Genomic DNA, 15551 nt, shown 5'->3' on the forward strand with positions numbered 1-15551 from the left:
TAGGGACTTGTTCAGCACAAAGTCTATATATTAGGGGGGGTTTTTTGCACTTAACCCAAAAAAAAAATTCATCTCATCTAAAAAAAAAATTTATGTTTCAAAGAATTGTTTTTTAAAAAATTGAAGCAAACAGGCCCTTAAGTTCTTATTTTTATGGTTTTTACTCCTTTAGAGTTTAGGAAAAATATAACCCAAAAAAAAAATCAACAGTTTGTTTCACTTAAGTTTCCTACATTCTCAACAATCAAATGTTTAATAAGTTATAGCAAAAAATATAGTGAGTAAACTAGGAGTTAATTTTGTTGAGTAAATTACTGTTAGGACGTATAAGGTGATTTTAGTTGAGTCATTAAGATTAATTTTGTCTTCACAACAATTCCATATGGTGACAATATAAGTAATTTTTTTTATGTTTAAGGATACTAGAAACTTTAATTTAGAATGAACAGTGTTATCATGAGAGTCCTCATGTGAGCTCTCCTTTTTAACCAATGAATTAAATAAATTATTAAATGACTGATTTAAGTTTTTGTAAATTTTTTTTATAAAAAATGTTTTATTTGAGGACTTGGATCCCTCCTGTTGAGCTTATGATCTTATCTTAGTACCTCAAAACTATAGCGTTTTGAAGCACAACACCTCCACGATGGCCATCACCCCATGCCACGGGCGGATACAGCACTTCCGAATGGGATGGGGTAACTTTGGATTAAACTAATTTGGGATAGGCTACCATTTACTATATATATATATATATATATATATATATATATATATATATTCGGACTGGGCTTAAAATAGTATAGCCAAATTTTATTTTTTATTTTTTTATTTTTTTGTGGTGGGCTTCAGCCCACCTTCGCCCTCCATTCCCTCCGCCCTTGCCCCGTGCCCTCTCAACCTCCTACCACCATCCAATCCATCCCCTCCTCACCAAGTACCATTTTAAAACCGCATATGCCTTGATAAGGCTATGCACATAAAAAAAAAATTTATCACATTAATTTATTTTGAGGACTCATTAATATTCTAAAAACAAAATAGATTATTTAAAAGAATCAACAAATATTATCTTAATTAATTTTAGTTGGCACTATACCTCCAAACTTTAATATTTTTAGGGAGATCCGAATCCCTTAATTGAATGATTAAAAATGAAGAATTCATTCATGCTTGTGAAGACAAAATTAAATGCTATGAAGACAAGTAGTGACAGAAAAGGACCCCCACATTTTGGATAACCAGCCATTTGTGTGGCTACTGGAAATCCTGTTCCAGGGCATGGCGTTAAGATGTGATATATTTATGGATGGTCCCTCATTTGTTACCATTATCTCAATCATTACAACGTAAAACACGTGAAAAAAATAATTTAAGTATCGTTTATGAAGAGTAATAATTTTTAAAGAATATGTAGAACATGAATTATCTCTATGAAAAGTTACTTACTTTTCTAAATTTTAAATATTTAAATTTAAAATTTTAATATCAAAAATATATATGAAATACATTGTTTAAAATAAATAAATAAACACTTAATTTAGATCCGACAAAAAAAGAAAAAAAAAAACATAACTTTAGAGGAGAAAGTAGGAACCAAGACATTTCTAAATTCAAACTAAATGATACAACTATGATCGCCATCAATTTAATATTCTTATTTAGTCAGCAATTGTTAAAGAATATTAAATTTGTTTTGATGATCTTTGCTCTTATTCTTGTATTAAGAAAAGGTGGTCCATACATCATATATCACTCATCCACAGTAGTCACGTGGATAATGTTCCTAGCTACTCATAAGTTCGTCCCAAAGGCCACCGACCATGTGTTTAAGCTTTTTTTTATTTTACTTAATTAGGTTTGATTAATAGCGAAAACCCAACTAAGTGGTATATGAGTAATGCTACACCTATTTTCCTTGGTGTTTATATGTGTGGTTGCTTTTTAATTCTGTTGATATTTTTTGAATTCTATATAAATTGGACAGAGCGTGATAAATAATAGCAAAATTAAATCCGTGAGAACCAGCGTGATAAAGAATAACAAAGTCAAATCCTTAAGAAAGAAAGAACGTGCCCAAGACTCAGTCAAACGAATGCAACTTGGCTAAACAAAAAGAAGATTTTGTTTAACAGTATTTATTAGAATTTTTTTTTTTTTTTAAAAGGGTTGAGTCCTTCATTTTCCACTTTAAACAAAAACAAAACATGCCACTTGTTGAATAAAAAAAATAAAATCTGATGTACAACTCCTACATCAAACTTCTTTTGAATTTATTTTGCATTGCTGGTTGTATGGCGGAACTTAGAGAACCTTTTTTTTAAAAAAATAAAATAAAATTAGCTACAACCAAAAAAACTTAACAGGTGTTTGTATACTTGTGAACTCATTTTAACCCAATGGTTCTTTTAGATTTTTATATTTCAAAATATTTCAATGGTTCTTTTAATTTTAATTTTAATTTTAGAATCAAACAATAATTGTTGTTTAGGTTAAATATTGTTGAACTCAGTAATATCGTGTAAGTTGCAGTCGCGGATGCGGTATTGGTTGTGATGTAACGGAATCGGACCTATATCAGCGTTACGTAATAGAATCGGTTATCGCAATCATAATTTTTTTCAAACTCGCACACAGTAACTAAAAAGCACTGATACGCTTATTTTTAATAAATTTTATTGATTTTTTAAAAATCATTTAGCAAACTTAACGACTTATTAATGAATTTTAAGTTACTGCCATTATTAGTTTGATCCACCATTATTATATCATCGTCTATTCTTTCACCATTAACTATTTAAATATAATTTTTTAATGAATTTTTGATGATCCTCTTAATAAAAATAATCGTATTCATGAATTTTGAGTCGATATCGTTACAAAATTTTTTTAGTAATTTTACACTTTATGTAATTATTGAATAAAAATATTTAATTTAGTAAAAGATTGAAATAAATTCGTCAATTGGAATTGTTTGAAGACAAAATTACTTTCACTCATGAATTTTGAGTCGACATTACAAAAAATATTTAATTTAGGAGAACATGGAGGAAAGAAATTTAAAGCAGTAGAAGAACTTAAAAGGGATGTGGGAAAGAAGAGAGTAATGTTAGTATAAAAGGAGCAGTTAAAAAGATTACTTTCACTCAAGTGAGATGCATGGTTCAGAATTGACCTGTTTCAGAAGTGAAAGTGGCCCCGATTCATTCATTTCTGTAAGAAACACATTTCTAGCATCAGGAGTGGGCCGGTTCGGGCTAAGCCTAGTACTCAGAAAACGGCGGGGCCAGAAAATGCTCGTTTCATATTGAACCATGACTGCAATGCCAATTGGAATATCACCAATCATTAAAATTTGAAAATAGAGGAGAGCTAGTTGCAACCATAAATCTTAGATACGATATTTAATCAAAAACTGAAAGCGACTTGTTTATTTGATTTAATCGTTTTCACGAATCCAATGAAAGAAAAGAAAACTGTTTTTGCTAAAGTTAATATAAAAGACTGTTATTTGAAAAAATCTTCTTTTGTTTTTTTAAATAAAGTTTTCAAAGAAGTATTTTCACAAAAATGAAAACCAAACAAGTATAATCTCTACTTTTTTCTCATTTTCAAAATATTCTCAAAAAAATTAAATTAAGCAAATTTTAATGCTCCATTTAGTAGGAGAGATGAAAAAATGAATGGAAGGAGTAAGGAGAGAAAGGGAGGGATGGATAGATGAAGCATGTTAGGGAAGGGCACTCCTTTAATTTGGTTGAATAAAAGGAATAAAAGAAATAATAGATGATGTGACACTAAATTTTAACCATGGAAGAAGGTTTTCTTTGAAAAGTAATTTTAAAGTTTTTATAATTTTGTAGATAATTAAAGGTTAAAAATGACATTTTACGTTAATAATTTGGACTGAATAAAAAACGTGGGTTATGAGAGATCCTTCAAATTTTCTCTATTTATACCGTGCAATAGCACCTTCACAAATCACAATGCATACCAACACTACTTGTTCCTAGCTCTTCGCCAGCCACAGCCACCACATTAAACCTATATATCATCTAGCTATATATATATATATATATATATATATATCATGGCCAGTGGAGCAACATGGGAAGAACTACTAGGAAGCAATGAATGGAAAGGTTTGATTGACCCCCTTGACCTCAACCTGAAGAAACTCATCCTCCAGTGCGGTGATATGTGCGACGCCACTTACGACGCCTTCATCGGTGATTCAAATTCCAAATATTGTGGCGCGGGCCGCTATGGCATGAAGTCATTCTTCAAAAACGTATTCCTAGCAGATTGTGCATCAAAATACCAGGTGGTGTCCTTCATCTATTCCACTCCAATCGATGTTCCTACCAATGACTCCAGCTTCAATGTGGGCTCCAATTTGTTCTACCACACCAATTGGATGGGCTACATTGCTGTCTCCAACGATGAATTCAGTAAGGCCAATGGCAGGCGTGAAATTTATGTGGTGTGGCGTGGAACCATCCTACTTACTGAACTCATTGACGATCTCAACACCAATCTTGTGTCCGCCTTACCAATCATGGGGCCTCACCCTGTAAATCTGATTCCGGGAAGTGATGCTGCTGGGGGTGCCAAGGTCATGGAGGGTTGGCTCTCAATTTACACTGCCAACAACCCGCAGTCTCAATTCACCAAGCACAGCGCGCAAACTCAAATTCTAACAAAGATCAAAGAATTGGCGGAGCAGTACAAGGGTGAAAATTTAAGCTTGATATTCACAGGACATAGCCTTGGTGGGGTACTTGCAGCTCTAAGCGCTTACAATGTGGCGGACACTGGTGCAGTTCCAAGTAATGTCCCGGTATCGGCTTTCGTGTTCTGTTGCCCAACCCTGGGCAACCAAGTTCTGTGTGACAAGATTAAGGCGCGAAAAAACCTGAGAATCTTACATATGAAGAATGTAAAAGACTTCCTTGCAAACTACCCCAAAAGCGTATTCCCGTGGGGGGATTACGCACATCCAGGAATTGAGCTTGAGGTTGATACTTCCAAGTCTCCATACTTGAACCCTTCACAGAGTCTAATTTCGATGGACAACAGGCTTAACTGGCATAATTTGCAAGGCCTGTTACATGTAGTTGCAGGTTGGAATGGAAGCAAGGGGGAGTTTAAGCTGAACGTGAAGAGGAGCTTGGCTCTTGTGAACAAGTCCAGTGGTTTTCTCAAGGATGAATATCGTATTCCAAAGTCATGGTCGGTTGAAAGGAATAAGAGGATGGCCCTCGATCAAAATGGAGAGTGGGTTGAGAAGGAGCCATTCCAGGAGGACTAATTAATTACAAACCCGGCCCCCCCGGACATCTGCATGTGTGTTAATTTGCATGTGTGTGTATGTGTGTGTTTGCGGACTTCTTGTTTATGTACGTGTGTGTTTGTGTTTGTTTATGTATGGTGGTTGTCATATTGCATGCAAGAATAAGCGGATGTTAAACACTCAGACTGAGTACTAGTAGACTCAGTATTAATATAAAATAAGTTAGTGAAATTTAATATTACGCAGTAATTTCGTTTATTTTGTCCATTGTGCTGATTTATTTGTTTGTTTATTTATTACAGTATTTTTCAAGATTAAACAAATATATATATATATATATATAATAGAGAGCACCCATGAGAGGGACAAATTTTATAAAAATTATTGGATGGATCCAGTTTAATGAATATTAATGTTGAGATTTTTGTAATATATTAATACTTTTTTTTTTTTTTTTAATTTAAGAATCTGAACTTAATTGGCCCACAAAATATTAATAGATCCAAAACATCTAATTATTTTTACAAACTTTGTTCTCGTGTCCAACAAAATAATGACAAAGTGTTTTAATTTTAAAAATAAATTAAACCCATTTCTAATGGGTCAACAAGTCCAAACCATAGGCCTCTCTCTCTCCCGAGACCCACCAATTTCTCTTTTTTGGCCGGAAAATCATTGAAAACTGAAAGGTTTTGATTTTTGCCGGTCACCTCTGCGGAACCTCGCCCTGGTCATCTTTGTCCGCTCTGTCTCGGTCTTCACCTTTTTTTTTTCTCCGCCTAGTTTACCATTCCATTCATCAATCAACGCAGAAGAGATTTAACACATTATATGAACTATCTTTATTTTATTTTTTATTTTTTTTATTGAGTTAGTAGTTAAAAGAACACATTACAAATGCCTCAACCCTAGGATTACACCTCTAAATTAATATACGATTTGAAATTGTGAGAACACATACCCAATACCAAACCGAACATCATCGATTCTGCACTGCCATGCAAACAATAGATGCCACCAAAGCAATATTAATGATGACCTATATATATATATACACACTTTTATTTTTCAAGTTGGTACTCTGTTTCGTTTCACTGAAATTACATATCTCACATATCAATGGCTTGTTGACATTATTGGGGAGGGAGGTTTGGGGGTTGGAGTGTCGGACAGCACTTCGTTGACTCTCTCTTCTTTCAGTTATGAAGGTGTGGACCGTGTGGTGCTCTACTTCGTCTCTTAAATCTGGCCGTTGGCGAATGTAGGTTTTCGTGCAGATAGTGGCGGCAAGGGTTGATTCAGGAATTGTCGATAGGTTGGGTTAAAATTAAACATAAATTTAATAACACAATTTCTTAAGCAAATTTTTTTCTAACATAATCTAAATAAATATTTGAATTCAAATATTACAAAATATTTATCTAAGTTGTGCTCGACGAGTCTTTAAAGACTCGAATTCGTCGATAATAGACTCCAAGTCAATTTTTCAAACAAGGTCCTAGTCATGCAATTAGTAAGAAATTCATCTCCCATCGTGTTATGTTTTAAGTTTCATATTTGGTTTTTTTGATTTTAAAAATTGAATTATTGTAATTTTTGTTTGTAATTTTATTTTATAAATCAATTTGAAATTCTAACACTTACCAATCTATATTTGTTTTTATCTAAATTTATAGTACGTTAGTAACTTTTGATTTGTGAATTATTGAATTTAGATATTTTCTTTTATACTAGTACTCCTTGTCTACTTAGAGATCAAAATCATCAATTTTTCGTAGTTTATAATGTAATAGATTTTTTTTTTATTTGTTGAATACTTTCCAGATAAACACAGGAGCTCTGTTTATTTTTCATAATGATTTGAAAGTGTTGAAATTATGAATTTATTCTATATATATAATTTTATAAAGGTCTCTACAACAAATTTATCTCAAAATATGTTTTACTTCATATCCTAATACTCATCATTAATAGGGCTTGTTAGGCTTGGGCCTTTATTTTAATATTGTGGCTTAATTGACTTGGGCTTATTTGGGTGGACTAATATTAATAATAATTTTTTTTTTTGGGCTTGGCTAAAAATACCCATAGTAATAAATAAAAAAATAAAAAAATAAAAAAATAAAAAATATTGGGGTGGGTTGGAGCCCAGCCCAGCCCTACGCTGGATCTGCCAGTGAGTGGCGGTGGTGGTAGAGATAAAGTGTGGGACTGGAAGCCATTAGGGTTGGGATGGAGATTTTTTAATTATTATTTTTAATTTATTTTTTATTTTTTTTGGGGATGGGTTTTACTAGGTTAACCATATTGGATGGGTCTGTTATATCTTTTATGGAGTAATTTTTTATTATTATATAATTTTTTAAGACTATTGTAAGACTTTAAATCAGGATAACAAAGCTTGTCATCATACCACTAATAATCACACACACACACATATATATACTTGGAACAGAGTTGTACTACTTAGTTTGAATCCAGAAACGTCACTGGCATTTAATAAATTTGGATTTTTACAATTATAAGGTTTGAACTTTTTGTAAGTTGTTCACCCATGAATTGGAATGGTCAATTGAGCCACATTTAATGTAAGTTGATAATTGTTGGAAATAAATAAGGGACCTCTCTCTCACTTGCATACTTTGTTGCCACACAAGGAACAGATCGATCGACTTCTTTGGAATGGTGGTCCGAACGTGGAGGGTGAACGTCCTCCAGTAATTGTGTTGTTGCTTTTAATAAATTTGGATTTTTACAATTATAAGGTTTGAACTTTTTGAAATTTGTTCACACATGAATTGAAATAGTCAGTTAAGCCACATTTAATGTACGTTCATAATTGATGGAAATAAATAAGGAAACTCTCACTTGAATACTTTGTTGCCACACAAGGAATATATCAATCGACTTCTTTGGTATGGTGGTCCAAATGTGGAGTGTGAACGTCCTTAAAGGGCGGATTTGTGGGCACCAATCCTAACACCTAGATACGCCCTGCATGAAGAGAACATTTGCTTAAATTTCCAACTCTCTCTCCCCTCTCTCCATCATTCATCTCTTTCCTTTCATCCTCCTTTTCTTGAGGAAAATTTTATCATCTTTTCTTTCTCCGCTATTTGTTTTCTACAATAAGCATGAAAAAAAGTTGATACAATTTTCTCTTTAATGAAAATATAGTGGATTTACTCTGCTTTGAAATACGGTCTTATGATTTGATTTGTCACACTGTCGTGTGGTGTGGGATGCTTGATGTGTAATTTGATGAATTATCCGCGCAATAAAATTGAAATTTTTTTCCATGTTCACATTCATACTAATCAAAGTTGATTGACATTTAAGTCTTCCGCTTTTGTTTGTGTGCATGCATGACTTTGATTATAATATGTTACTATTATATAATATAAAGTGTCATAGTTGCACTTAAATAAAATTTTGTTTACATTTTGATTTGTTATATGCTAACTTATAAATTTCATGTTCAACACAATTTAAACAAATATATACACACATGATGGTCCAATTTGAATTAGTTTGATTTTTTAAGAGCCCAAAATCAGAAATTAAAAGTTCCATTATGTTTAAAATAACCGGACGTGTTACATGCTTGCAGGGGCACATTATTCAAATTTTATAAACAAAGTCATATTTGGGTGGAAGAGGAACGGATTTAGAGGAGATCAAATTAATATATTCGGAATGATTTATCTATGTTTAATTTACTAAAATATCAAATAATGTCAGTTTAATTAACCCTTTAATTTATCTTCTTCTTTTTGTCCAAAGACTTCTTAAAGTTTGAGCCTCAACATATGCATAATAAAAGTAAAATTAAAAATAATAATAAAATAAATCAGTTTGCATCATTTCAATCCAACTTGCTATCATGCTTTCCTTACATTTTTTTTTTTTTTTTTTCACTTATACATCTCCTTCCTTTGTTTCTTTGCCTCTTCTCAGCAGTCATCCCCCCTCCCTTCCCTTTTCTTTTTATCTTGATAAATAAATTTAAAAAATAAATAAATAAATAAATAAAAAAAGCCACCCCAATCATACACCCACTTTTGTCCTTTTAGAAACAACTTTTACCATTTTATTTTGGTAGGCGAGAAAGTATCACTCAGTTACCAAAACTTCTATAATATCTTAAGGGCATTTTGACAAGTGGTATTCCCTTCCAATCAAACCCCGGTGGTATTTTGACAAATGGCACTTCTCCAAATTGAAAAAGACTTCCTTGCACTTTTGATAAGATGAATTAAAAGGAATTTTGAGGGACTGTACTTACCTTAAGTTATGTTAATGGTATAATTGTTTTCCCAAAAATGAGAGATGAAGAGAGAGAGATGGTAAGTGAAGAGAGAGAGAAAGGACATTTTGGTTATCAAGACATACATTTATAAAATTCCATTGAAAAAGTTGACTTTGGCTCTATAATTTTGACACAAGGCATGCATAATTCCATTTTTTAAAAATTATCCCTTTTAAAATTATACTTGGATTGAAATTTCTGGTGCACTCTACAACTTGTTTAGCTCAATAAGGCCCAAAGTTGAACACACACCATCACAAATGTCCAGCAGTTGAACTATATGTGCATCAATAATTGAAGTTCTAAAATTTTTAATGAATGGCTCCATTTGAATGCTACCTGCATCAATAATTGAAGTTTTTAATGACTGAATCAAAGTTGATGCAAATTTCTCTTTAATGGTCCTGTGATTTGATTTGTCCTCAGAGAGGTTTCAACATAAACCCCAAACCCCCAAAACCCCAAACCCTTCCTTAGTTAATGACTTTAGGGCCATATCTTGTTGTAACCTGATTTATGAGACAATATCCAAGCTCATTTCCATTAGACTAGGTGATGCGTCTATGCAACAATAAATAATAATCAACCCTTTGTAATAACACAAATCATTGTAAAATAGAGCTATTTGTTAGGTAAGTTGAACAACAGGGATTGCTAGTTTATGGCAACCAAGGTCTATAAAATCACTTTTAGTTTGATGAAAGAGGTATAGAGTTTTGATTGGTTTATCACTTGAAATTAAAATGTGCTTAAAATGCTAAATGCAAGGAATGTAAAGAAGATAGATTTATGTAAAGAAAGTTAGGGAAGTGAATCCACTACCTTCCACATAAACATGCTAGATTGCAATTAACTTGGAAAACAATGTCAATATATGGTAATGATATGTAGCAATACTAGATTGCTACATTATCTTCAAGAAGTTCATAGGATTAAGACTTAAGTATAACCCCTCAAAGTTCCACATGTTTGAACTATCTAAACTAGGGTGTAGCCATAACATGCTCACTAAGTTAGGGATTATCAAACCCTCAATTAAATGATAATAGCACATGAAGTCAAAAATCAAGAGTAATCCATCAAAGGAATGCCCTAAGCTATGGAATATCAAGTTTCTCATACAACATGCCATTAAACCCATTTCACAATTTTCATTTCCATTCTCACTATGAAAATGCAAGTTATATAATCATGAGAGGATAAAATCTAAGACAAGATAATGAACTCAACATGATCATTTATAGGCATTAAAATCCATTACAACAAGTGTAAGTGCTCTAAATCATGAAACTATCATATACATGAATCATTCCCCAAATTAAATGAAACTAAGGCATAATTACAAAGAAAGGCTTCATCACCTCCTTAGAAAGGGAGTTAGTTACCTATAGGAGCAATGGAGGAAGGAGAAGAGATCATCATCCCCACCATTTTCACACCTCAAGGCCACAAGACACACAACCCTCCAGCTCCCGATATTTCCCTCTCTAGAAACCTTACAAAATGAGATATATCCCTTTTACATGCTTTAAGCCTCTAATATATCAACCTTAGCCTTCTATCCATTCCAAATTTGTGGTCCTAAAGCCTCTAGACAATTTTAGAGCAATCCCCTAATTAAGGGGATAACATTAGGTGAAGATGAGGGAACCCATGCTCTCTTGTCTGCAGATCAGTGGGTGCCCACATGTGCAGGGCGGGCGCCCGCGGAAGCTCGAAGATTCTGCCCAAAACAGCAGGCGCCCGTTGGTGCTTGTCAGCTCTGCGCACCTTTGGTAAAAAGGCCATAACTCCCTGCTCCAAACTCCAAATGATGAACCATTTGATGATTTGGGAAGCTAACTCAAAGCTATATGTACATCATGTTTTAATGGAAATCCAATTCTTAAGTTTGGTAGGTCAAAAATGAAGAACAAAGTCAAACTTCACTGCTGCCAGGCTGTAAATTTCAGCATTGCACACCTGGGGTAAAAATGACATAACTCTTTGCTTCGAACTCCAAATGACAAAACGTATGATGATTTGGAAAGCTAACTCAAAGATCTAAGTACGTCATGTTTTGATGGGAGTCCAATTCTCAAGTGTGGTGGGTCAAAAATGACCGACGAACTGGTCCTGGACAAAATGAAGGTCCATGGCAACGACATGCTCTGATTCTTCAACAACTCAACAAAGCCGCACTCTTAACTATATTTGGAGAACCAACCTGAAAGTAAACAAAAACACGTAAATGAAGCTAATATGTACAATATAATCAACTAATAGACTTAACTAATGCAAATAAAGGCGCTTGAATATGCAATATTCGGCGCTTATCACTAAGTCCTATTCTTCCCATCCTTATAAGCCCTACCAAAAATGCCTTTATTAAAGGAAGACACATATCTGACAATATAGTCCTAGCCCATGAACTAATGAATGGATACCATAGAGCTAATCATCCCCCAAACTGTGCACTCAAGATAGATATAAGAAAAGCTTTTGATTCAATCCACTAGCAATTCATTTTGGATACTCTACATTTGTTTGGTTTCCCTGATGTTTTTATACATTGGATATCCCAGTGTATAACCACCCCTTCATTTTCAATCTCACTCAATGGAGAGTTATTTGGTTTTTTCAAAGGGAAGAGAGGTATCAGACAAGGGGACCCCTTATCCCCTATGTTATTTGTCATTGCAATGGAAGTTTTGACTTTATGTATAGACAGCCACATTGGGAATAACCCTAGGTTCAAATACCACTGGAGATGTAAGAAGCTGTCAATTACACACCTTACTTTTGTAGATGATATCTTGATGTTCTCCTATGCAAACATATTCTCAGTTCAGGTATTGATATATGAATGCACTCAACCAGTTCTGCAAAATCTCTGGTATGCAACTCAATAGAACAAAGTCTAAGGTTTTCTTTACATGAGTGGATAATGCTTTGAAAGCTGACATCCTATCCATACTCTAACTTGAAGCCGGTACACTACCTAGGCTTACCCTTATCTTCATCCTCAATCAAGGCAAGGGACTATCAAACACTGGTGGAGAGGATTACTGCAAGAGTGAGGAGTTAGACTTCAAGATTTCTATCCTATGCTGGAGGAGCTGTACTTGTTAGAGTTGTCCTCTATTCCAACCAAGCTTATTGGTCACAAAATTTTGTGCTACCAAAAAAGGTAATTGAGCAAATCAATCAGATTTTTAGAAACTTTTTCTGGACTGGGGTGGACTTAAAGAACAAGGGTGCTAAGGTAGCTTGGCAAGCTTTATGCAGACCAAAAACAAATGGAGGGCTTGGATTCCCTGATTTGGAGTTGACAAACAGAATTGCTAGCTTGAAACATATTTGGAAGCTTTGCTTAAAAAAGGACAGTCTTTGGGTGGCTTGGTCCCTTAGCTACCTTATTAAAAACAGAAGCTTCTGGACAATTAATACCTCACGACTGAGCTTAGGTTTTTGGAGGAAACTTCTTGGGTTAAGGTCAATAGTAAGGGGGCTGCTAAAACATAGGGCGGGGGCAGGGAAGGACACTAGCTTATGGTTGGATTACTAGCTACCTAATGGACCAATTGTGCAGCAGCTTGGACTCAATGGTGTGGAAATTCTTCAACTGGACAACAGCATTTTAGTTGATAACCTAATTTCCAACCACCAACGGGTACATCTAAACATAATTCAGCTGCACCAGTTCTTTCAGACAAGGAGCTTCATTTCACAACTTTAAGAGCTACCACAACTCTCAACTGAACCAGATTGCATTGAATGATTACCTAGCCCTACCAAGGTTTACACAATGGCACACACCCTTAGCTATTTCAACCCCCCATCCCCAATTTTTTCATGGCACAGAGTGGTATGGTTCAAACATCACATACCTAAACACAATCTAATACTATGGCTAGCTGTGAGGGGTAGATTATACACACTTAATGCCAAACCAGTACTACATAAGCACTACACAAACTGCTGTTATCTTTGTAATGCAGACTGGGAATCCATTGACCACCTATTCTTCAAATGTGAGTACACTTCACACATATAGAGATTTATTTAAGATGTGGCAAAACTTTACATTATGCCAAGTTACTGGTCTGAATTAATCCAATGGTGCTCCTCGCATTGGAATGCATCTGAATTTTTAGTCCACAAGCTATTATGGGTTTTAGTAATGTACTTCATATGGATGGAAAGGAATGCAAGAGCTTTCAGGAACCAATCAACCACTGCCCACAACATCATAGCTTAGATCAAGAACTGTGTTAGAGCTAGACTTGCAACAATCAAGCTTAGAAATAGTTCAAACTTGAGACAGATCACCTTTTTCACACATCTACAAAACCTCTTCCAACAGGGCTGTTCTACAGCTTGTAGACACACTTGGCTCTTATCCTAAGCAATTGAGATACTGAAGGGAACACTTCTGGAGTGACTTTACTTACTACTGTGATGGAAGGATAATCTGTGGTTGCCTTACTTACTGCTATGATGGAAGGATAACCTGTGGTTAAGTCTATTTTTGAACTATTGTGCAGGTGTTGGGGTATTAAGTTTGTTTGATGTTGTATTGTTGTTTTAGATGTCTTTTGTTGGTTGTCCTTTTTTCTTTTTTCTTCCCCTCTTTTGGGGACATAATGTATATTCTTTATCCTTATATATACAAGCTTATCCTTTAACTAAAAAAAAAAAAAAAACATAAACATCATGTGTTCTTTGTTTTAGTAGCTTTACGTGATTATAATTGGCTCGACTGTTGTGTGGTTGCTTCATGTCGATTAATGAATCATTTTCGGTCCTTTCTCTTCTCCTTCCCATTATTAATTTATGTGTTCTGTCTGAAAGAAATGGCTTCGACTTTGAGACGACCTTAAATTACAGGAAAAAAAAAAAAAAAAACTTCCATGTTCATATTCATATTAATTAATGGTGACTCACTTTTAAGTCTTCCTGATTTGTTTGCTTGCTTGCATGACTTTGATTTTTCAGAAGACTACTTTAAATGCACCCATCTCATATGCAAATGGCCAACTCACATAAATGACTAAATATGAAATCTATGAGGGGGGAAAAAATAGTGGTACACATAAAACAGAGACATGAAAAGGACTCTTTTTTAAATTTCTAACTCCCTTCCCTGATCTCCATCCCTCATTTCCTTTGTCCTCTTTTTCTGGAGAAAATTCCTATCATTTGTTCAAATTTCCCACTTTCCTACTCTTTATAGACTTTTAGTTTTAATTTAAGGGTAAATTAGATTTGGCAAATCACATTGTTCAACGTTTGTTAGTTTAACTTCTCTTTAGGTTTTAGCGGGTGTGCTCAATAACGCCCCTATCATTTTCTATCCGCAAATCTGTTGAGCAAGTTTTATAAAATGATAAATATTTTACATTTTCCTAGTATGAAAAGAAAATAATAATCTTATTTATTGCTATATAATGTACTATTATTGTTAGATTTTATTTCATAATTGGCAAATTTTGGTGTCAAAACATGTCCGATCGAGTTGTAATTTTTGTTTTGTTTTGAGTCTCGATGTCTGAAGCGGAATAACAAGTGCAACCAAAATGTGTTTAACTTTGATTCGTGTAAGAACATCATGTTACAAAAGGTATGTTAGTGAGAATACTTTATTTTTTATCTTTGGTGAGTTTTTCAGTTCGGCACTTAGAAAATTTTCATAGTTCTATTTTTACTAAAGTGCACTACCATTGCGGAACCGGTCGCCCTAAAATGCAATTGGTTGTGCCACTTTCGTTTTTTCGTTTTTCGAAATTCACTTTTGTTGCATCACACACTAGTCAAGTGAAACCGGTTGTGCCAAATCAGAACCCATTGTGTTATCCTGGAACTAATATAGTAATTGCAATTTATGCCCAATTGGGTTTCCCTTTTTATCAGATTTTGGGGAGTTATTTTTGCACGAATTTGACTTGGTTGTCAAGTATTTTTAGGTCT

The 15551-nt window shown here is 34.0% G+C and overlaps 1 protein-coding gene across 1 annotated transcript; it reads left to right on the plus strand.

The window, feature by feature from the left end:
* The first annotated feature begins 4090 nt into the window (after nucleotides 1-4090).
* Nucleotides 4091-5311, plus strand: LOC132280872 (phospholipase A1-IIdelta-like). Its single transcript, XM_059782632.1, has one exon. The coding sequence runs from the start codon at nucleotides 4091-4093 to the stop codon at nucleotides 5309-5311; it is 1221 nt and encodes a 406-aa protein (XP_059638615.1).
* Nucleotides 5312-15551: the final 10240 nt, after the last annotated feature.

The sequence above is a fragment of the Cornus florida genome, unplaced genomic scaffold (genome assembly GCF_030987335.1).
Source record: "Cornus florida cultivar Cherokee Brave unplaced genomic scaffold, ASM3098733v1 CherokeeBrave_3.0.0_Hap2_Chr01, whole genome shotgun sequence".
NCBI classification, from domain to species: Eukaryota; Viridiplantae; Streptophyta; class Magnoliopsida; order Cornales; family Cornaceae; genus Cornus; species Cornus florida.